This window comes from Arachis stenosperma, chromosome 6 (assembly GCF_014773155.1).
Source record: "Arachis stenosperma cultivar V10309 chromosome 6, arast.V10309.gnm1.PFL2, whole genome shotgun sequence".
Lineage (NCBI taxonomy): Eukaryota > Viridiplantae > Streptophyta > Magnoliopsida > Fabales > Fabaceae > Arachis > Arachis stenosperma.
This window is the reverse complement of record NC_080382.1, coordinates 9,275,843-9,299,109: the sequence shown is the minus strand read 5'-3', so window position 1 is coordinate 9,299,109 and position 23,267 is coordinate 9,275,843. Positions and strand designations below refer to the sequence as shown.

Genomic DNA, 23,267 nt, shown 5'->3' with positions numbered 1-23,267 from the left:
AGGTTTAAATGGCTGAAAGTATTTCATGTTCCTAATTATTGAATTGCTGAAAGTGTATGTTGTTCATTGATTGTGGCGCATTCTAGTTATAAATGAAACTCTGCTAAAATTTCTATAACGTATGTACTCAGGAGATAAACAACGTAATCAAACTGATGTACGACCACCTCTGGCCCAACTATAAAAAAATTTCCTGTGAGACCAGATAGTGGTGATTTTAGAATTGGGTGGTAATTAATTTTTTTTAGTTTCAATTTTTTTTGCTAGTTTATATCTTGTATTTTGATTAACTAATTCTAAAGCTTCTTTGTGAAGCTACACTTTATATGGGACGCGTTTCACGATGCCCTCATTAGAAAAATACACAATTATCGAATGGATCGACGGCTGCAGCAGATGCTAAAGGATGTTCGTGAGGGGCGAGACCACCTGATGACCTGGCTCTGACTGGAAATAAATAAAGTTCTATTAGTTCATTGGGAGACCGATGAGGGGTTTAGGCATCGACGTCTCACCAACAGAGCTAACAGGACATCGGTCAGATCGTCCAAGTATACATACTGTTCAGCGACCTTCATGATACTGGTATGTAGTGTCTTTAATTTCTATATTAACTTAGTTATATTCTTTTACATATCAGTACTAGGCTTTCTAATTATATTTTTTTCAATGCAATATGTGTAATTGAAGTCGTTGGATCGCGAGGCGACATTGGCAGATATGTTCAAGTACGCCCACACGTTGAAGGAGAACAAAGTGAGATTTGCTTATCAACAGTCTCAGGATCATTATGTGAGTAAACATACATCTGATCTTCTGATATAAAATTAGAGATTAACTGTATAGCTGTCGTACTAATCACAATAACATGTGTTACACAAGAGTCCTACACGCAGAGACAAGAGGCCTCGACTCAGCAATCTCAACAAAGTGGGGAGGACGCCAATGATGGATCTGCCACTTTAGTCGTCGATTCTGCGGTTTGGCGTGAGACCGTCTTAGCGCTGTACAAGAACTGCGTATACGAGTTGGGGTCATTATTCGCCAGCAGCCTCCGCACCTCCATGTTGATGCCATCGTCTGTCTCTGCCACCAGTCGAGCCGTCGAGCCCAAGGAAGGCATGGATTTGAGGCTACATGTGCAGGAGCTCACCCGCAACCTTCACCAGTAGGCTCAGGAGTTGAATGATTATCGAAAGAGGTATCAGGAGATTCTCACACGCGTGACAGATATGGATGACCTCAGACTGGAGTGGAGGGAGCCGCTGAAGCGGCTTCAGCATATGGAGGCTCAGACGGAGGTGTACTAAGTTCATATGCACGTCACTGGCATCATCCCTGCTGGTGGCACACAGATATCACCGCCTTCTACACCACCTCATTAGGGCCACAGGAACGACGACGATGAAGACGACGAGAACTACCTGAATCTTTAGTTATTAGTGTTTCATTTTATTGTTTTATTATATTTATTTGATTTACTTGACTTTTAATTTGTTTGAACATTTTATTATTTATTTTAAATAATAGATTTTTTATTTATAAATTGATCGTTAATTATGTGAAAAATAAATTTAAATAAAAAAAACTTGACCATTTATTTCACAATTTTTCTTTTAAAAAAATTGGCATTACCGTCGGATTTATCTAGAGAATAATCCGACGGTAATAGTGCAGGAAATAGCATATTGTGGTGTCAATATTATCGTCAAAAAATTCTGCTGGTAACGAAATGTTTTTTTGAACAGATAATCCGTCATAGAATTTGACAGTAATTATGGTCGGATGAAAATATTTCGATGGTAAATATTTACCGACGAAATTTATATCATTAAATTTTTTCTGACGGTAACTTATTCACTGTCGAATTTTATTCATTTTTTCGACAAAAAATCCGACAGTGCTCAGCATTTTTTTTTGTAGTAGAGTGAATGGCATTGCACAAAGAAGAGAAGAAATTGAGGAGTAGTGATACGATGGAAGAAACTGAGTTGGCTGAGTTGTTGTTTTGTTTTCATGCAGTATTGTTCGTTGGTGTACAATGTATATATATACCGTATTTTACCATATAAAAATACAGTAATTGATGTGAGATGACTGATTTTGATATATAAATAATATTTTTTATTATCATATTTTGAAAATAAATAAAATTATTACTCATCAATTTTATTATTTTTAATATTAAAACAAGTTAAATTTTAAATTTACTTTATTTTATAAAATTTTTATAACAAAAATTATTATGCACATTTTTATTTAAGAAATTAAAAAAATATATTTTTCATATTTTTGTATATTATTCCGTATAAAGTATAAATACATATAACAGTTTCTCAAAAAATAATGTGTTGAATTTAAAATTTTCTAAATCCAATTAAAGTGTTTACTCTTTATTTGTTTTGTAAATTGTAATTCTATTATTATTTATTTCTGAATAAAGAAAAAAGCTTAACAGGTGAGACTAAGCATGATGTTGTTCTATATATATACACGTTACGCTGCCTTGCCAGTTGCCATTGTAACACTTGTCTCCATTGTTCTTCGCGCCTCTTAAATTTCTCTTGCTCTTTTTCTGCTTTCATTCATTTCAATTCTTCTCTGTTGTTCACTTATCTATCTTCTTCATCTTCCACCATGGCACCTCCAAATGAACCTGTTATTACTTCACTCACCAAACCCACTTCCTTACAAAACGTTTTTCACTTGTCAGATTCCAAGCTCTCAGTGAAAGGTGTCCCATTACTCTCTCAAGTCCCTCACAATGTCTCTTTCACTCCATTCTCTTCCAAACCCCATCCATCTGATGTTGATGCACCACCTTCACTACTTAACCGTGTTCTTGCTGCTTCTCACAAAGGTGGATTCCTCGGATTCTCACACTCTGAACCCTCTGATAGGTTGATGAACTCGTTGGGAAGTTTCACTGACAGAAACTTTCTAAGCATATTCAGGTTCAAGACATGGTGGTCAACCCAATGGGTTGGAACCTCTGCCTCTGATCTTCAGATGGAAACTCAATGGGTTCTCCTTCATGTTCCTGAGCTCAATTCCTATGTGATCATCATTCCAATCATTGAAGGAAGTTTCAGGTCTGCACTCCACCCTGGCTCTGATTCCCACATCATGATTTCTGCAGAGAGTGGCTCCACACAAGTGAAAGCTTCGAGTTTTAATTCAATTGCTTATGTTCATTTGTCTGAGAATCCATACAACTTGTTCAGAGAGGCTTATAGTGCTCTGAGAGTTCATCTCAACACTTTTAAGCTCTTGGAAGAGAAGAATCTCCCCAGCATTGTTGACAAGTTTGGTTGGTGCACTTGGGATGCATTCTACTTATCCGTGGAGCCTGTTGGAGTTTTTCATGGCTTGAAGGATTTTGCTGAGATTGGTGGTGTGTCTCCAAGGTTTGTGATCATTGATGATGGATGGCAAAGCATCAATTATGATGATGCTGATGATCCATATGAAGATGCCAAGAATCTTATCTTGGGTGGACAACAAATGACAGCAAGGCTTCACAGGTTTGAAGAATGTGACAAGTTCAAGAGTTACAAAAGAGGACTCATCTTAGGTCCTAATGCTCCTCCTTTTGATCCAAACAAGCCCAAGGCATTGATCTCAAAGGGGATTGAACTTGAACGTTTGGGGAAGAATCGAGACAAAGCAGTTAAATCCGGAAGCTCTGATTTGGCAGAGATTGAAGCAAGGATCAAGTTGGTAGAGAAAGAAATTGATGATCTCTTAGGTGGAGGAGATCAAAACATGAAGAAGAATAAAAGTGAATGTGGAGAAAAGGCAGAGGAGTGTGGATTGAAGGCTTTCACAAGGGATTTGAGGACAAAGTTTAAAGGGTTGGATGATATATATGTATGGCATGCACTTTGTGGTGCATGGGGTGGTGTGAGGCCAGGAGCTACACACCTGAAATCCAAGATAATCCCTTGCAAACTCTCACCAGGACTTGATGGAACTATGCCTGATCTTGCTGTGGTGAAACTTGTTGAAGGTTCCATTGGTCTTGTTCATCCTGATCAAGCCAATGACTTTTATGAATCTATGCACTCTTATCTTGCCAAATCTGGTGTTACAGGAGTTAAAATTGATGTCATTCATGTGAGTTCTTCTCTTTCTTATGTTTTAATTTCTCATTTCATTCAACTACCCATTAGCTTTGATTATTCTTTTTTCTCTGATCACAGTGCCTTGAGTATGTGTCTGATGAATATGGAGGCAGAGTTGAGCTTGCAAGGGCTTATTATGATGGATTGACAAACTCCATAGTCAAGAATTTCAATGGAAGTGGAGTAATAGCTAGCATGCAGCAGTGCAATGACTTTTTCTTTCTTGGAACAAAGCAAGTTTCCATGGCAAGAGTTGGTAAGCAGTAAACAAAACCATTGCTTTTTCACTATATTCACAGATCCATCAAGAGCAAAGTTGCAAAACTTGTGTTGTTTTTAGGGGATGATTTTTGGTTCCAAGATCCATATGGTGACCCCATGGGAGTGTTTTGGCTACAAGGGGTACACATGATTCATTGCTCATACAACAGCTTGTGGATGGGGCAAATCATTCAGCCAGATTGGGACATGTTCCAATCAGATCATGTTTGTGCCAAGTTTCATGCAGGTTCAAGAGCTATTTGTGGCTCTCAAGTTTATGTGAGTGACAGTGTTGGCTTCCATGACTTTGATCTCATCAAGAGCCTTGTGTTCCCTGATGGCACTGTCCCTAGATGCATACATTTCCCACTTCCAACAAGAGATTGTCTCTTCAAGAACCCTCTATTTGACCACAAAACTCTCCTCAAAATTTGGAACTTAAATAAGGTATCTATCTCACTTTATCATACTATGTTAAGTCATATTGTCTTTTTATTGGCTCTATATGGAAATTCTTTCTTTTTGGAGTCAACAAGAATTGAATTCTACACTTTCAAATAATAGAAATTCTGATATATGTCATAATACCACTTCTTCTGAAAACTTAAATTGATATGAGATGCATGAATAATTATATTTCTAACTTCTAACATTATGGAATAACAAAAGTTCTGGATAGTTTTCTTAGTGGCATAATCTTTTGTACTACTACATTATACATTTTTGTGCAATTTTTCAATTGATCACCATATGATATCTAATTCAATGTTAAAATCTTGTATGTAATAACAGTTTGGAGGAGTTATTGGTGCTTTCAACTGTCAAGGAGCTGGTTGGGATCCTAAAGAACACACATTCAGGGGTTTTCCTGAGTGCTACAAAGCAGTAGAAGGTTCAGTTCATGTGAGTGAAGTTGAATGGGACCAGAAGGATGAAACAGTTCATATGGGTAATGCAGAAGAATATGCAGTGTATCATAACCAAGCTAAGAAGCTGCATTTGATGACTCCTAAATCTGAACCAATTAGATTTACATTACAACCTTCCACCTTTGAACTCTTCAGCTTTGTGGCAGTGACAAAGCTAAGTGGCAGGAATAATATCAAGTTTGCACCAATTGGGATAACAAACATGTTCAATAATGTTGGTACAATTCAAGAATTGGAATATGTTGAGATTGGTGCTAAGGTTAAGGTTAAGGTTAAAGGTGGTGGAAACTTCATTGCTTACTCAAATGAATCTCCAAAAAAGTTTCAATTGAATGGAGTTGATGTGCCTTTTGAGTGGCTGCCAGATGGCAAGTTAACAGTCAACCTTCCTTGGATTCAAGAGGATGGTGGTGTTTCTGATTTAGCAATTATCTTTTAGATTTTTTCTTTTTTGGGTCATTGTATTTGATTTCTGTTTGGCTTGAAGATATATACAGGTACAACTTTACTTGATAATATAATATAATTATTGTAAATATATAGGAGTTGTGTTTTGTATTAATTAGTGGTTGATATTTGATTTAATGTATTAACCATTTCTCTAATCTATTGCTCTATTTCTTTTTGAAGTGTAACAATATCTCTATTTTTAACAATGCAAGTATGAATTGTATAGTGAAACAAACTAAGTAATGGAAAGCCTATGTTAATGATAATCTAATATAATCAAATCCTCTTGATTATGCTTTTTTTGTTTTTTGTACTTGCCTCTTGATTATGCTAACTAGGGGTGTTTATGGATCGGGTGAAACCGGGTTTGATGTGACCCAGATTCGATCCGAAATATATACTGGATTTATTTGTTAGACCCGAACCCGACCTTAGACTTGATGAAATCTACACACTTTTGGGCCACGATTACACCAGGTGAAAATCGACCGTTAATATTACCTTCTTGTAAGCTAGCATGTGAAAATATTCAAATTTCCAAGACTCCAACCATTATTTGATATCGTAAAATTTACTTAGAAAAATATAACAAGAATCAACCCTTCCTTAAAATTAAAACATAATCATAATCAATACTAATATTGTCTAATAACACAAAATATTTAAATCAATACAAATAACACAATATTATGCATTAGTCTCAAGTTTTATGTATTTTAAACATAAAATATTAACTTATAGTCTTATAATGACTAATGACACAAAATATTAAGGTTTACAATACTTAAATTCCACATAAGAATAGCCATCATCCATTACTAATAACACAAAATATTAATTGTATATGATGACCGGACCACCAGACTGAGTTCGGGTGACCCAAATCATGGCTCGGACCTGACCCGAAATAATGACCAGATCTATTTTTGAGACTCTTATCCGATCATAAATCCACCAAATTACCCCCTAAAAAGTTTGGGACCAGGCCGGCCATGAACACCCTATGTTAAACTATAATTGTTAGGCAATAGAATTACATTTGTATGTGTTCCAATCCGGTATTCCTATTGGGCCCAAGACACCCTCTTAGTCCAAAGTCCAAACACATTTCTTGGAGACACAATTGGGTCATGAAACACTCAATCCAGATTATATCCTGCTAAATTTTGGCATGAATTTGATACAAATTTTTTTGTATTTGGACAGATATACTATAAATACAAAGGTAACTGTATCTTCAGGTATGTTATTATTTCTTTAATTTATATACCTTTCGGACGACAATAACTTAGGGATAGTTTGATAAAAATTTTTGAAGCACAAGCTTAGGTATGTTATTATTTTTTAAAATTTTTGTACTTATATTTTTTAAAATCAGAACCTTCTAATTTTGTATTTAGTAAATCAATAAGATTATGAACTTGTATTTGCAGTTTTTAAAATATAATAATACTTTTGAAAGTATCTAAAGTAAAAATTTTCAAAAATAATTTATACTTATCAAAATTAAAAAATTTAATATCTAAATTTAATTCTTACATTAAATTTATTATAAATATTTATAAATTTCAAATTATTTTACCAAATATATTTGTTGTTGTTTATATTTATTAAAAATTATTTTTAATTTAATTTACTAAATATAGATATTACAATTTTTAAAAATATAACTTTTATAAACTATTTTTAAAAAATAAATACTTTACTAAACCAAACTTTTAAGTGTCAAGAGTCTTTACAAGTATTCATTCTTATTGTGCAAAAGAAGTGAAAGAAAGAAGATCCTCTTCTATCATGTCTACTATCTACTCTTTCACTTCTCATCTTTTAGATAAATTAGATACAAACTCCTTAATCATCATAGAATTTTTCATAAAAGAAAAAGGAGAGAAAAGTTGTGTGGCAGGTGTATGATCCAACAGCTCAGCGGAGAGCATGACAAGTGGCAGTGATTGATGTGCTTGTGTTTCTTACTACTTTGGGGGTGTCTTTTGTCTTCTTCTATTAGTTGTTGCAACGACCCTTCCAACTTCCGAGAACAAGTTTCTGGAATCGATCACTTGATTAACAATTAAGAATTGTATTAATTCCTTCTTCCTTTCTTTCTTGATATATCTAGTCAAATGAATCAATTTCACATGACGTACGTTAAGTGCAATATTTAATTTGTTTGGGAACATTATCCTTCACGAGATTAGGAGAATTATCTTTGTTCTCTTTGATTTACATTTAATTATTATGATGAGTTGATTCAATTCAGATATGATACGATATGATATACCCGTATCCTATATTTATTATAACGATGAATGAAAAGGATTCATGCATGATGTGACATATAACGAATTGGAAAATTTTTGTCTCTTAAAATAAATTAAAAGTTTAGCTTTATGTTCCTAAACAAATGCAAAATTAGTCTTCATCCAAGTTAATTCAAAAAATCAAATTATCATGAAGTCGTTAATTTGTTTGTACCTAATCCATGAAGGCGTTGGTTAAAAAGTGATGTAATTAAAGAAGCTAGAAAGTGGTCGTATTTAATATTAGTGACAGTTAAAAGCGGTTGAATAGGAATATTCCGCATGGCTCATAATCTTCAACTGCGCGTGTCAGTGCCACCAGGGCTAGGATATTATTATTATTATTATTATTATTATTAGGCTCATTTTTTTTGTTATGAAAACTTCGTTTGTGTTGTGGATGATTATGAGTACGTGGAGTGCTACACTAATATGTGGAATAGTTTTGCTCAGTTTCAGTACGAAGAACTCGGACTATGCGAATTTTTTATATGAAAAATGTGATAATTAAATCGGATGATCTAATTTGTATTTTTAAATTTTTTTATTTTTGAAAATAAAAATCGGAAGATCCAATTTTAGCATTAAATTTTTTTTTTCTACACCACAAATCGAACAAATTGTTTGTTTAAAAAAACAAAACAATATAAAAAAATCGGAAGCACCTGTAACCCATAACAACATAAAACACTTCTCTTCTCACACCATCATGTTATACACGTCTCTTTCCCACACACGAAAAAGAATTTGTGTTATTATTATCTTCCTATAAAGTTGTACGGTCTATTTAGGTATAGTAGTTTCTTTCAGTTGAGGACTGGGGAAATTTCTCGTTTAAGTTTAACAACACCTGTGAAGTGTGTGTAGTAACGTACGTGGACAGTGTTAGTTTTATGGATAAAACGGTTTTTGATGGTCGGCGTAGCTGTCACCTCAAAAATCTTAACATTGTCATCCCAAAACTGATGGAGTATAACTGAAAAATCTGAAATCAAAATCAGAAAAAGTGATCTTATCTATCTGGTCGGTATCTTACTTTGGTTTCAACTTCCCAACTTCCACCAACTGTCTCATGCCGACCGTAATCTAAACCTAGAATATTCCCTCCACATACAAATAAGAAAATGAAAATAAAACACACACACGCACACAATTCTTTTCTTTTATGATTTTTTTTTAATTTGTAGTAATACAATAGTTTTTCTCCTACTGTGTTTTTTCCTCCATAATGGTAAAAACTCAGATGCAGTCGATTTCACGTGAAGTTGATCTTTAAAAGTCGTTAGATAATTTAACTGATTTGACTAAATTTTTATTTAACGGCTCTCAACTATCAACTTCACGTGAAGTCAACTGCATCTGAGTTTCCACCCAGGAATAGGACAATTAAGACATTTCAAAATGGTTAAGAAATCAAATCCATGAAATCTGGCGAATAAATCAAGTTACAATATTCATCATTTAACATATCCGAGCATAAAATATGGAAATCAAATTATTTCTGTGTAACAATTTCTTGTCATTATTTCTTTGAATATATTGGTATATCTCAAATAAAAATAAAATAAAATAAAACAACTTGAGATTCACTCATTGAATTTCACTTTATATATCTAGAACTCATTGAGTAATAATAAACTTTTAAATTCAGCTCAAATTCGCGACAAATTATTTCTTTTCCTTGACAAATGCATCAAGTGAGAAAAACAAAAAAAAAAACAAAAATGAAAGTGGTGAAATCTTTCCTTTGAAAAGCTTATGGCATGATATGATTGTGATTCTAGTAATGATTCACTCAAGCTTGCCATAACATAAATATATTCCTACAAATCCTTATTATGTTGGAATATAGAGTGACTATGGTTTCTGTAATTAATTGCAATATTTAATTTGGTTGATCCTCTAATTAAGTATATATATATACAACAGCATAGTCTACCATACCATTCTTCAAAAACCAATCAAAACCAAATATCAACACCATTTCAATAACAATGGCTCCCCCAAATGAACCAACCTTGAATCCCAGCTACTCATTTGAAAACGTTTTTGATCTCTCTGATGCAAAGTTTTACGTCAAAGAATTCCCACTTCTCACTCAAGTCCCTCACAATGTTTCTTTCACTCCATTCTCTTCAAAATCCCATTCCTCTGGTGATGCACCACCTTCACTACTTAACCGTGTTCTTGCTGCTTGTCACAGAGGTGGATTCCTCGGATTCTCACACTCTGAGCCCTCTGATAGGTTGATGAACTCCTTGGGAAGTTTCACTGATAGAAACTTTCTAAGCATATTCAGGTTCAAGACATGGTGGTCAACCCAGTGGGTTGGAACCTCTGGCTCTCATCTTCAGATGGAAACTCAATGGGTTCTGCTTCATGTTCCTGAGCTCAATTCCTATGTTGTCATCATTCCAATCATTGAAGCAAGTTTCAGGTCTGCACTTCACCCTGGCTCTGATGGACACATCATGATTTGTGCAGAGAGTGGTTCTACAAAAGTGAAAGCTTCAAGCTTTGATGCAATTGCTTACATTCACTTTTCTGAGAATCCTTACACTTTGATGAAGGAGGCTTTCTCTGCTCTGAGGGTTCATCTCAACACCTTTAAGCTCTTGGAGGAGAAGAATCTTCCTTCCCTTGTTGACAAGTTTGGTTGGTGCACTTGGGATGCTTTTTACTTAACCGTGCAACCAATTGGTATATGGCATGGTTTGAAGGATTTCGCGGATGCTGGCGTGTCGCCCAGGTTTCTTATTATTGATGATGGATGGCAGAGTATTAATTTAGATGGTGGTGATCCTAAAGAGGATGCAAAAAATCTCATTCTCTGTGGTGATCAAATGAATGCAAGGCTTCATAGGCTTGATGAATGTGGAAAGTTTAGAAGATACAAATCAGGACAATTCTTGGGTCCTAATCCTCCTCCTTTTGATCCGAACAATGCGAAATTGTTGATAGGAAAGGGTATTGAGCTTGAACATTTGAACAGGGATAAGGAAGCTGCAAAGAACACTCAAAGCTCTGAATTGGGTCTAATTGAATCCAAGATTCAGACAGTGAAAGGAGAGATTGATGTTCTGTTTGGAGGTACAGAACAAATTGAAAAGAAAGATTGTGGAAGCTCTTGTTCTTGTAAAGAAGAAGAAGAGTATGGAATGAAGGCTTTCACCAAAGATTTAAGGACTAAGTTTAAAGGTTTGGATAATATTTATGTATGGCATGCACTTTGTGGTGCATGGGGTGGTGTTAGGCCAGGAGCCACAACCCTTAATTCCAAATTTGTCCCTTGCAAACTCTCACCAGGACTTGATGGAACAATGCATGATCTTGCTGTGGTTAGAATCGTTGAAGGTTCCATTGGTCTTGTTCATCCTGATCATGCCAGTGACTTTTATGATTCCATGCACTCTTATCTTGCTCAATCTGGTGTTACAGGAGTCAAAGTTGATGTTATTCATGTGAGTATAGATAGTACTTATCATACTTTATTCAACCAAGTATTTTGTTGTAAACTAACTTATTTTTCTATAACTTCAGTGTCTTGAATATGTGTCTGATGAATATGGAGGCAGAGTTGAGCTTGCAAAGGCTTATTATGATGGATTGTCAAATTCTATGGCCAAGAATTTCAATGGAAGTGGACTCATTGCTAGCATGCAACAGTGCAATGACTTTTTCTTCTTGGGAACAAATCAAGTTTCCATGGGAAGAGCTGGTAATTAATTCATTAACTAAGCACTGCATGTTTTATTATTATGATAAAACATTATTTGTTTTTTGGATTCAGGGGATGATTTTTGGTTCCAAGATCCAAATGGTGACCCTATGGGAGTGTTCTGGCTTCAAGGGGTGCACATGATTCATTGTTCATACAACAGTTTGTGGATGTCACAAATGATTCTACCAGATTGGGACATGTTTCAATCAAACCATGTTTGTGCCAAATTCCATGCAGCTTCTAGGGCCATTTGTGGTGGTCCAATCTATTTGAGTGACCATGTAGGTTCCCATGATTTTGATCTCATTAAGAAGCTTGTTTTCCCTGATGGCACCATACCCAAGTGTATACACTTCCTTCTTCCTACCAGAGACTGCCTCTTCAAAAACCCTCTCTTTGACCATAAAACTGTCCTCAAAATTTGGAACTTAAATAAGGTACTTAACCATCTATATTATTATCTCTTTCTGATTCTTTCGAAACTCACGTATATTTGTCTTTATGTTAAGAATCATTAGATGATCTAATATGTTTGACTAAGTTATTATCTAACGATTTTCAACTATTAACTTCATATAAAAATAACTGCGTGTTAGTTGACACCTTATGGAGTACCTTATGATATAAATTTTAATGTTTATGCAACAGTATGGAGGAGTTATTGGTACTTTCAATTGCCAAGGGGCTGGTTGGGATCCTAAAGAGCACAGGTTAAGGGGTTATCCTGAATGTTACAAGCCAATAGATGGTTCAGTTCATGTGAATGAAGTTGAGTGGGATCAGAATGACGAAACTGCCCCCATGGGTGAGGCAGAGGAGTATGTAGTGTACCTTAACCAAGCTCAAGAACTTGCTTTGATGACTCCTAATTCTGAACCAATTGAGTTTACCATCCAACCTTCCAGCTTTGAGCTCTATAGCTTTGTGCCAATAACAAAGGTAGGTGGCACTGGCAGCATCAAATTTGCACCAATTGGACTAACAAATATGCTCAATAGTGGAGGTGTAATTCAAGAAGTGGAATATGTTGAGGGTGTTGCTATGCTCAAGGTTAAGGGTGATGGCCAATTTTTGGCTTACTCAAGTGAACCTCCAAAGAAGTTACAAGTGAATGGTTCTGATGTGGATTTTGAGTGGCTTCCTAATGGCAAGTTGATGGTTAACCTTTCTTGGATTCAAGAGGATCATGGTGTTTCTGATTTAGCAATTTTCTTCTAGTTTTTATTTTATAAGATTGTGGAGTGGAGTTTCTTATTTTGAGGTTGTCCTAATTTTTTTCTTTTTAGCTTAGTCTTGAATTCTGGTTTTGAATAATAGTCAATATTGTTCATAGTTTGGGATTGGTGTTATATTAAAATCATTCTCTTATGACCTTTTTTTTTAATTGCTTAATATAAATTATACTTTTTGTTTTCTTATCAACTTGTTTTTATATTATTTCTATATTTGTTGGTTTTTTTCACATGAATTAAACAGTAAAATTAAACTCAATAAAAGCTGCAATATTTGATTTAGAAATTCATTTTCAAGACACTAAATTTTAGTATCAAATCTTCAGTTAAGGCGCACATATTTTTCTCTTTTATTTCTTCTTTATAATATCTCCTCCTATTTTAGCTCACTCGTAAACATAAATGACTGGGATATATTTTGATTACAATGCATATGAATATGATTACAATGCATGTCAATATTATGATTTTTCTTAATCAACTTATTTAGAAAAAATAGTAAAGTATATTTTTTATTTTTAAAATTTGTTAAAAATTTTAAAAATATATTTAAATTTTATTTTGTTTCAATTACATTAAATATATTTCTGATGGCTATTTTTTTTTTTTTTAAAAATTAGCAACAATTTCACAAGAATAACTTTAACATGTTAGATTGGTTCTAAATTTTTTGAAAATTTTGTGATATATTTGATGTAAATAAAATTTTAAGAACAAAATTAAAATAAAATAAAACTTAGATGTATTTTTAAAATTTTTAACAAATTTTACGGACAAAAAATATATTTTATTTTTTAAAAAAATTGATATTTCGTCTCTTTTGGGCTGAACGTATAACTGTTTTTGGTCTAGTTCTTGTTGGGCTTGTCTTATTAATCGAAGAACTGTCTTTAGGATCACGTTTTTTTTTTGGTCTTTTATACATCACAGGATTCACAACACACCCACACAACTTACACACACTCTACACTACATGAGATTTTTTTTTATCGGTAGGATTTGAACCTCGATGTGGTTGTTCGGGAGGCATATAAGATGCCAGTTAAACCAAGCCTCCAACCACTCTTTAGGATCAGGTTTAGTGAAGTATCCTCGAGTAAATAATGGGCCTTTACTTGCGGTATTGTTTGGCAACCCAAAATGAAATCAACATTCTTGGCCGAAGATTAAAATGTGCTAAAAACGCCAATGAGCCATAGTTCACACGGCATTCCGTCCCCTCCCTATTTTAAAGTCTCGAATTTGAGTCTTACTAGCTGCAACTGAAAAGAAAAAATTGGTAAGTATGCGAGGAGTGTGTAGATGTGTATTGTGTACTTAGAATTGGGGTTGTCCAATCCACCGACAAAAAAAAAAATGCTAAAAACAAAGTTATGATGTGAGATCACATGATCCCTCTCTTTTTTCATGATGAGAGTTAGTATTATCCAAGAAATTGTTGTGGAGGAAGATTTGCAGTAAATAAGAATTTCTCTTATCCAATGACAAATTGGTCATTAAAAGCCATGAATCTTCATCATTTTTCATTTCAAGTGGGACTCACAACAGACTAACGGAATAATGATGCACCTTTAATGCCCAATAATGAGTCAAACATTGTCAAATTGTATTTGCCATCATTTCATTGCTAGTAGTTAAAACAAAATCAGAAATGCTAAGAGCTAATATTTTAGTAAAGTAGAAATAAAACCTAGTATAATATATACTTGATCACACAGGCAATATATTAATATTATCGATCTCTACATTCCATTTATCCTTTATGATTAAAGTTCTTTTTAGCATATTATCACGCCAATATATACTATATTAGAATATCATCTGAAAATTTATAAAATGTGGGATCTCTCATATCATTGAAGATATTTAATCATCAGTTTTGGAATTAATCTAAACCCACTTAATTGATTCAAATATTGTTGACTACACGCAAATAAATATGGATAACCACGTGATTAAACTTCAATTATATATAGTAACTTCCCATATAGTTAATTAATTAGCGCATATGAATAGAAAATATAAAAATATTATCTCCAAGGGGAAAGAAGAGGTGGTGGGGTTTGCTGATTCGATTCCAAATATATACTCTCAATATAAAAAAGATATCGTTACGAACATGTAGTATTTATTTAGTGTAAAAATTTTCGGAACTTTGTCTCTTTCTATTTGACTCCCACCACGGTGTCACCATTTGCAGACAAATCTACAAATATATAAATCATTATCCTATTCATTATAGGTTGCGCTATATGTGTATGTGTGCTTTAGAATTTGAACACACATGCAGAACAAAGCCAAAACCAAATTCAAATGCTTTCTATTTTTTACTGTTGGTTTTGAATATTCATTTAGTGGCCAATTGGATGAGTTGAGATTATTATTATTATTATTAACAAATTACAATTACTAGTTAGTGCTAAGAAATAAGAAGGAAGAAGCCAAAGGGAAGCTTCTCTTTAGAACAATCACGAGTTTGATTTACACTAAATGCCGTAACTTCTTTTTCCTTAAATTACGTCAAATTCTCACATATTGAAAGAGAGAGAGAGAGAGAGAGGATTACGTTAACAAATTTACTGCATTGCATGAGTTAAATTCTAAAGTAATTCTCGAAAAAAAATTTAAGATTTCAATTCCTTCATAAAAATTCTTAAAGTTAAAAACAGTCGTATCACTTATTTTTTTTTTCGAGTTAATCATCACAACTTGAGTTATTTGAAACATTTTTTTATGACATTTTAGTTTTGACGTTAAATATTTAAAAGACATCATTTAATTTTAGGTAAAAATTCAAGTGAAATCGATATCTTAGATGAAAATTTAGTCAAATCAGTCAAATTATCTAACGACTCTTAAGTATCAACTTCACGTGAAGTGGACTGCACCTCAATTTTCACCTTAATTTTAATGAATCACACAATATCTTATATCCTAAAAAAATTTATGACCATTAGAATTACACAATATCATTTCATTAAGTATATAGCGTCAAAATTAAAGGTGACACTAATTTGTCTAATAATGGAATATGAAAAGGAGATATTAGGTTATTTAAAATGTGAGGAGTAATTTGATAAAAAAAAAAAACGAGAAATTAATATAGTATAATTTTGTAAATTTCGATGAAATTTAGGTGTAATTAAAATCTCGTGAACTTTTTCGATATAAAAAATAATTAATTTCAAGCACTACTTTTTTTTTAATTAAGTGATGAGAATGATAAGTTCATTATGCTTGTGGGTCAACTGTGATTAAATTTAGCGGTAAGGTAGTGGGGTAAGAAAAATAAATAATGGAATCATGAAAAACTAAGCAATCATGAATTATATGTAACAATTTTACTATATCATTATAATTTTCAGCTCATGACCCAGCAATAATGGAGATGTCACTAATAATAACTAAACTTAGCTGTCCATTTGTGATTTCTCTTCTCTATTTTAAATTAAACTAATTTGTTTTTTTTTTATTATTATTACCAACACTAACTAGTTGTTAGGTAGTGATAGGAGGGATTTATGATCAAGTAGGTCGTTTTGTGTGTTTGATATGATGCTAATGTGTAGGTTTTGTTTAATCAAAGCAGGTAGTAACAGACCCGGAAACGAAAAAAGAAATTAAAATATTCACTGGTACACTAGGATATATATACTACTTTCAAATTATTGTCTCATGATGGATAATAATAGTGGAAATAAGGCGAGTAGCGAGACAACAAAAATTGACACAAAAAGATTAGTGTGATTCAATTTAATGATTTATAAAAGACAATAAAAAAAATTATTATAAAATATAATATATAAAATATGTGATAATTTTATTTAAATTAAAATTTTTAATGAGATATTAAAATGATGGTCATCAGTAATACACTCAAACTGCAAATATACTCAAAATACCTTGCAATATCAAATCAAATAATATATATTTTTAACAGAAATAAACAAAAATAATATACATCTCACCAATACAAAAAAAATATAAAAATTTAACACAAGTTTTCTATAACAAAAATAAAACAAACAACTTAATATAAAATATAAAAATACACAAAAAAATTTAGTTAACATGTGCTCCGTAGACACATGATAAAACTATTATTAATAAAATATTTTAATTATTTTTTTAATAAATATAAAATATATGTATTAAAAATTTAATTTTTTATATTTTTAATAAAAGCTTTTAAAATTTATAGTTTTACCATATGCATTAAGGATAGCTACAAAGCACGAATATTTTGTCGAATTATCGTGTTTGTGTGTTAGACATATTTTGAACATATGATACTAATTGACACTTATTTAACATGTGTGGTTGTTGTGTTTACTGTTTAGCCATATCTTAATAAAAAATAAAAAAAATTTTGTTAGAACATTTGGACACACTTAAATACAATTACGTATCAATATATTTACCTTTATTCTTAATATGTATCTCAAAATGAGTTTAAAAATAATATATATTATTATTTATTAAAACAAAACATATTTTAAATATTTTATATAATTAAAAAAAACATTAAAAATAATTACAAAATTAATTTATATTTTAATATCAATAAATATCAAAATATTATCATAATTTATCTAAAAAATACTTTATATTTTATATATATACTATATCTTCGTATTTTATAAGATTTTAAAATTTGTATGTGTGTATGTTCTATATCGTATCCCGTATCTGTGTCATTATCCGTAAATCATAAAAAAATATTAAATCCTATCCAAAATAATTATGTACACATTAAAAGATCAAAAAATTTAAACAAGTGTTAATTAACTAAGATACCTTTGATTAGTATTTTTATTTTTTATTTTTATTTTTTTAATAAAATTTAAAAACAAAAAATATTGAAAAAAAAGCTAGATTTAAGATATGGATTAAAATAGTTTTGACCGAGGGCGTAGATATGGGATGAATGGCGTGGACTAATGACGCTGGTCAATTCTTTGGATCTGGGACCGATAAGACGATGACGTTTGGCAAAAAGACAAATCAAGATTTTCTTATCATTCTCTGTAATTTTGTCCCTTCCTTCCTTTATTTAGGTAAGCTATTTTTGGCCCTTCTTCAGCAACCCAAACGTATCCGAGAAGTAACCTCCACCCAAATTAAAATACTCTTCAATCAACATAATACAATAGGCTATTCAATTTCAATGAATCGGCTTCTAGATGATTATATATTATAGGAAGGTTATCAGGTGTACCGGGAACATCGGTGTTCCAGTTGTTTTAACCGTCGATCTAAATTATAAAAAATATATATAATATATATTAATTAAAATCAACGGTTAAAACAACTGGAACACCGATGTTCCTAGGTACACCTGATAACTTTCCTATATATTATATGGAGTCAATGAGACATGAGAAATAGTATTCTTAGTGAATAGTGACTGACTCCATATCTATCCTAACTTATGAATCATCCTAACGGCACGGCCCATATCCTATGCAAAGATGCCCTTTTCGTCTTATTCTTTTATATTTTAATCTAATATTTTTATTTATTAAATATGTAAAATTATAGAAAATATGATATTACGTCAGTATAAAATTAGTACATGTAACATTCCTGGAAGTAAGATTGAAAAAGAAGGGAGTTGTGAATATAAAATTAAAAATACATTTTTAAAAGGAGATTGTTGAAATCGGCTGATATATATTTGCATATAGAATGGTGTTTCTCTAGTAGTGGGATTGTATATAACAAAATTAAAAAGAATACATGCTGTTTATTTGCTTGCACTACAAAACAAAAAAATGAATGTACGAATGATTTCTCTTCCAGTAAATTGATTTATTAAAGGACGGTATAAAATCTCACTGTATACAAAATACGTACACCCACTGCATTATATGTGGTGGGTGAAATTAGGCAACCCCCCCTCCCTCTTCTTCTCCTATGCAGAGAGCCCTGCACCATCTCTGCAGTAGGCTTGTAACCCCTTAATTAAGTTACATTTATTAATTTTGCTTCTGTCATTGTCATTGTCAACTTCACTTCAATATATATGTTTAATAATTTCACACTTAATTCAATAAAATTTTGTGTTGATTGGAAACAGTATCTCCTAAGTTAAAAATATGTAACATAAATACTTATTATAATTTTGAAAGATCAATTCTTAGTGTAAGACCGATTTTGGTAGAATTAAATTTGTACATAATTTACATTGAAAGAATCCTAAGAGATATTATATACCTTATGATTAATATAATAGGATATTGACTGATGAATGTACCTATATTTTTTCATTCACTAGAAAAGAAATGTGTAACATGTCATAAATAATGTATATATATAGATAGAGATGAACTAACATAGATATATACATGTAAGGTGGGACCAAAGGAGTGAAAGAAATTGAAAGAGTGGGGAAGCAAACAGCGTGGGTAGTGGCTATATTTGCGGGTTTACATAGCCATATATAGGTGAGGGGCCCAACCCTTAAAGGAGTCCCCCCAGGCCCCCAAAAGTACTCCCTCTTATCACAAAATTAAATTAATTTTTTATAATTAACTTGGTTGGTATAATAGTTAATTTATTATTTATTATTTTATTTAAATAAATTAGTTATTGGTCTGTCAGAATAAAAAATATCGTAAAAAGAAAAAATTAATTTTCATATGTTGCTTAATCTTAATTTTTGTATATATATTTTTGTCAAGTAGTTTAATCATAATTTTTAATTATTAATTTCTATAATAATAATGTATTATCTATGTAAAGAAAAATGATGTATGTATGCGTGCTGGCAGGGAAGAAAGCAAGAAACATGAGAAATGTATATTGTAAAGAAGGAATGACATGATTAATTACCGGAAAAAAGGAAAAAAGAGAGAAATTATTGAAGCATGCTAGGTATAATAGAGTAATAGCAGCTAGGAACAAAGTATATCGTTACACGAAACCGTAGTCGACAGATAATGTATCTCGTGGCACAGTTAAAGCCACACGTGCATGAACTTTTCCCGTTCTTCTTCTATCTAACATAGAATGATAATAAGATCACGAAAAGATCTCAGCAGATTGCAACGTATTTTGTTGTTTGTAATTATCCTTTTCTTTCTTTATTTACTTTGTTGCCTGCTGCTTTTAGGTTTTAATCACCTCACTCATCAGTGATTAAGGCGATTGTTACGCTTTATTTCAAATGTATTAAGGTTCCATGTATTAATGTGAATGCTTGCTTGTGTGAGTGCAATTCAAAGAATATAGAAAAGCTAGTGTACAATTTTTTCTCTAAATATATTTTTTTATTTTCAACAAACTTTTATTTTTTATATTATTATTTTCATGACTTAAATAAATCTAAAGATCTCTTAATGAAATTATAAATTACTTATCTTTTCAATTAATTTGATTTTTATTACTTTTATATATATTTAACAAATAAAACAGTGAATTAATAAACACGTATTGGTATACTAATATGTATAAAGAAAAATGTTAAAACCAATAATATTGATTTAAATATAAGACAGAAAACATATAACCTAAAATTCATCATATAGATATACATTGAAAAAGCAGACTAGTCGCCGTCCACCGACTATAAACGTCCACATGAATATATTTTAAAGTTAATTTAGATATTAACCCTATATTTATCCATTGAATGTTATTAATGAAAAACTATGGATCTAATGAGGTACTAAAAGAAGTAAATTAATTAAAACATGTGTTTGACTATGCAAGAAGATGTATGTTAGATGTAACATCAGAATAAACCTAACAGCCTCCCTGTGATTTGGTCGGTTTAATTTGCATCCAACAACTAAGACTAGATGAATTAATATGCGGCTAAGTGAGGCTTCAAAAATATTCTCGTGTATAATGTAATTTGTTCTTGAACCCTCGCTTTGGTATAAATTCTGAGATAAACAGAAAACGAATAAAATGGATTTATACGATATGATAGTGATGTTGTCGTTCTAATTTGCTGGTTATAACATTAAAAAGAGTAATCAAATAGAGAAAGAGAGAATCCCGTTCACACACAGATGAAGGTGGTCAAAGGAGTAGCTAGCTAGGTATACGTATGAAGGCGTAAGCGTCTACAGTCTACACATACATTGATACCTCCTGCAACCTGTTCGGAGTTGTCCGTACTGAAGAATTACCGGCAAGTGCCGGTGATGAAGCCTTCTTCTTCATCTTCTTTTTGTTGCTTTTTCACATTCACCAGTCACCACTACTATTACTACTATACATACAAGTTCTCATTTCCACTTTCTAGTTTTAGTTAGTTTAATTTCTATTCCCCTTCCTTCTCCGAAACACTTTCTTCTTCTTCCTTCCAAAACCCAAAATAAATGATGCAGTAGGAATTAATAGATGGAGAAGAAGGAGATAATGATGAGTGTGAAGATGGAAGATGCGTCATCACTATTCAGCAATAACATTCCATTATGGAGCGTGTTTGATTTGTGTCAAGAAACAGAGGAGAAGGGTTCTTTAGGGTTTATGGATCTACTTGGTGTGCATCAAGACTACTACAACGGTGGTGGTGGTGGTGGTGGTGGTGCTCCTCTGCTTGCTGATAATAATTCTCCATCTCAGGTAACTGTGAAAGAGTGTCCTTCAAATTCAGAGACTCAACAGCAACCTCCTACTACTCCAAAGTCTTCAACTACTACTTCAGCTTCACCTCTTTCATCATCCGTGTCCACCACTACTACTGTGGACCAAGCTGCACCGTTATCTCAACACGCCGACAAACTGTATGTGATAATGCCTTAGAAGAAATTAATTAATTAATAAAATAGGAGGGGCTAATTGGGAATTTTTGTGGTAGGTTGAAGGCGAAGAAGACAAATGGGAAGAAAAGAGAGAGGGAAGCTCGATACGCGTTCATGACAAAAAGCGAGGTGGATCATCTCGAAGACGGTTACAGATGGAGAAAGTACGGCCAAAAAGCTGTCAAAAACAGCCCCTTTCCAAGGTATATAACTATATATTATATCATCACGCCTTTAATTTTTACTAATTCATAACATAATATACATGGTTCATGGTCATATTTATATAAATATATGTATATATAGGAGCTATTATCGTTGCACCAGTGGATCATGTAATGTGAAGAAGCGTGTGGAAAGGTCTTTCACTGATCCAACAATTGTGGTCACAACATATGAAGGTCAACACACACATCCAAGTCCACTTCTAATGCCTCGCTCTTCATCATCATCATCATCAATGCCTCAAACCTACTTCTCTCACCAACACTATCTACACCCACATCATCAACAACTCTTATTTAATACATTCCCTTCTCTTGATTATCCTCCTCCTCCTCCTCCTTCTTCATCTCAGGACACCACCAATAACAATGCATTATTTCCTCTAAGCGACCATGGCCTTCTTCAAGATGTTCTTCCTTCACATATGTTCAAGCAAGAGTAGATAAACATAGATATAGACATGTGATTTATTGCTTGGTTTATGCGATGCTGACTTAGGAGGCTCCATTGGTAGTTGTAGTAGTAGTATATCTTAGTTTCCTTCTCATCACTCATGATCGATGATCATCATATATACCTGTGAGGTTCCTACTTCATTTATCTATTTTTGCACATATAGACCTTAATTATCATCATAGTTAAAGTTTATTTAATATTATTTTTAAAGATATTGGATACTCTGAATTTGAAATTACTTGTTACATTGTCATTGCCACATAAAACAACAAAGTTTCCGTTGGAGGATTGGAGTGTCTGAGAATGATTAAAAAATAGTACTAGTACTGGTACTAAATCCTATTGTGAATCTTCTAGTTTCTGACTCCTCGTTTGTCTTGTATAATTGTTTCTTTTTATTGAAGGAATGTGCATTAGTTTCACTGAGGCATAACAGGAAAGAGCGTTAGGTCTAGGTTTTTAAAGGGTAACTACAATTGGTGTGTGAGTTTTGCTTTTTCTTATGTACCGGGAATCAACGGGTAAAGAATTATAGGGAAATGTGCTTCTATTTTTCTTATGTTTGAAGGATCCGGTGGTGAAAGTTGTGCCCCAAAAAGGTCAATGAGGTAATTAAATGGTGGAGTAATTCAACCATTAACAATCCATTTTAAGATCCTTGAGTTAATGCCTCTTTTTGTCCTACATACGATGCAATCCCCTAGTGGATTTGATTCATTAAAAAGCGGTGACAGCAGGCAATTCAAATAAGAAAAGTTAACACAAAGGAGAAAAACTTCGAAACGGTACCTTTGGATTTGGAGCGTGATAGCT

At 32.6% G+C, this 23,267-nt stretch overlaps 3 protein-coding genes across 3 annotated transcripts; all 3 read left to right on the top strand.

Moving 5' to 3' along the window:
• Nucleotides 1-2,629: 2,629 nt before the first annotated feature.
• On the top strand, nucleotides 2,630-5,806 carry LOC130936337 (stachyose synthase-like). The gene is made up of 4 exons (XM_057866393.1): nucleotides 2,630-4,116; nucleotides 4,203-4,380; nucleotides 4,465-4,832; nucleotides 5,178-5,806. The coding sequence occupies exons 1-4, from the start codon at nucleotides 2,638-2,640 to the stop codon at nucleotides 5,751-5,753; spliced, it is 2,601 nt and encodes an 866-aa protein (XP_057722376.1). The 5' UTR covers nucleotides 2,630-2,637; the 3' UTR covers nucleotides 5,754-5,806.
• A 4,195-nt stretch (nucleotides 5,807-10,001) lies between these two features.
• On the top strand, nucleotides 10,002-13,151 carry LOC130932872 (stachyose synthase-like). Its single transcript, XM_057862326.1, has 4 exons — nucleotides 10,002-11,525; nucleotides 11,605-11,782; nucleotides 11,855-12,222; nucleotides 12,434-13,151. The coding sequence occupies exons 1-4, from the start codon at nucleotides 10,059-10,061 to the stop codon at nucleotides 13,001-13,003; spliced, it is 2,583 nt and encodes an 860-aa protein (XP_057718309.1). The 5' UTR covers nucleotides 10,002-10,058; the 3' UTR covers nucleotides 13,004-13,151.
• Nucleotides 13,152-21,072: 7,921 nt separating this feature from the next.
• On the top strand, nucleotides 21,073-22,689 carry LOC130932817 (WRKY transcription factor 23-like). Its single transcript, XM_057862232.1, has 3 exons — nucleotides 21,073-21,755; nucleotides 21,830-21,976; nucleotides 22,080-22,689. Exons 1-3 carry the CDS (start codon nucleotides 21,370-21,372, stop codon nucleotides 22,438-22,440), a joined length of 894 nt encoding a protein of 297 aa, XP_057718215.1. The 5' UTR covers nucleotides 21,073-21,369; the 3' UTR covers nucleotides 22,441-22,689.
• The last annotated feature ends 578 nt before the right edge of the window (nucleotides 22,690-23,267 follow it).

What these genes read in the sequence shown, in the direction of transcription:
- LOC130936337 (XM_057866393.1), top strand. Translation starts at nt 2,638, where the DNA reads ATGGCACCTCCAAATGAACCTGTTATTACTTCACTCACCAAACCCACT. An exon ending in AGTTTCCATGGCAAGAGTTG is followed by an intron (nt 4,381 to 4,464) that starts GTAAGCAGTAAA and finishes TGTTGTTTTTAG; the next exon opens with GGGATGATTTTTGGTTCCAA. An exon ending in AAATTTGGAACTTAAATAAG is followed by an intron (nt 4,833 to 5,177) that starts GTATCTATCTCA and finishes ATGTAATAACAG; the next exon opens with TTTGGAGGAGTTATTGGTGC.
- LOC130932817 (XM_057862232.1), top strand. Translation starts at nt 21,370, where the DNA reads ATGGAGAAGAAGGAGATAATGATGAGTGTGAAGATGGAAGATGCGTCA. An exon ending in TCTCAACACGCCGACAAACT is followed by an intron (nt 21,756 to 21,829) that starts GTATGTGATAAT and finishes TTTTTGTGGTAG; the next exon opens with GTTGAAGGCGAAGAAGACAA. An exon ending in AAAAACAGCCCCTTTCCAAG is followed by an intron (nt 21,977 to 22,079) that starts GTATATAACTAT and finishes ATGTATATATAG; the next exon opens with GAGCTATTATCGTTGCACCA.
- LOC130932872 (XM_057862326.1), top strand. Translation starts at nt 10,059, where the DNA reads ATGGCTCCCCCAAATGAACCAACCTTGAATCCCAGCTACTCATTTGAA. An exon ending in TCAAAGTTGATGTTATTCAT is followed by an intron (nt 11,526 to 11,604) that starts GTGAGTATAGAT and finishes CTATAACTTCAG; the next exon opens with TGTCTTGAATATGTGTCTGA. An exon ending in AGTTTCCATGGGAAGAGCTG is followed by an intron (nt 11,783 to 11,854) that starts GTAATTAATTCA and finishes TTTTGGATTCAG; the next exon opens with GGGATGATTTTTGGTTCCAA.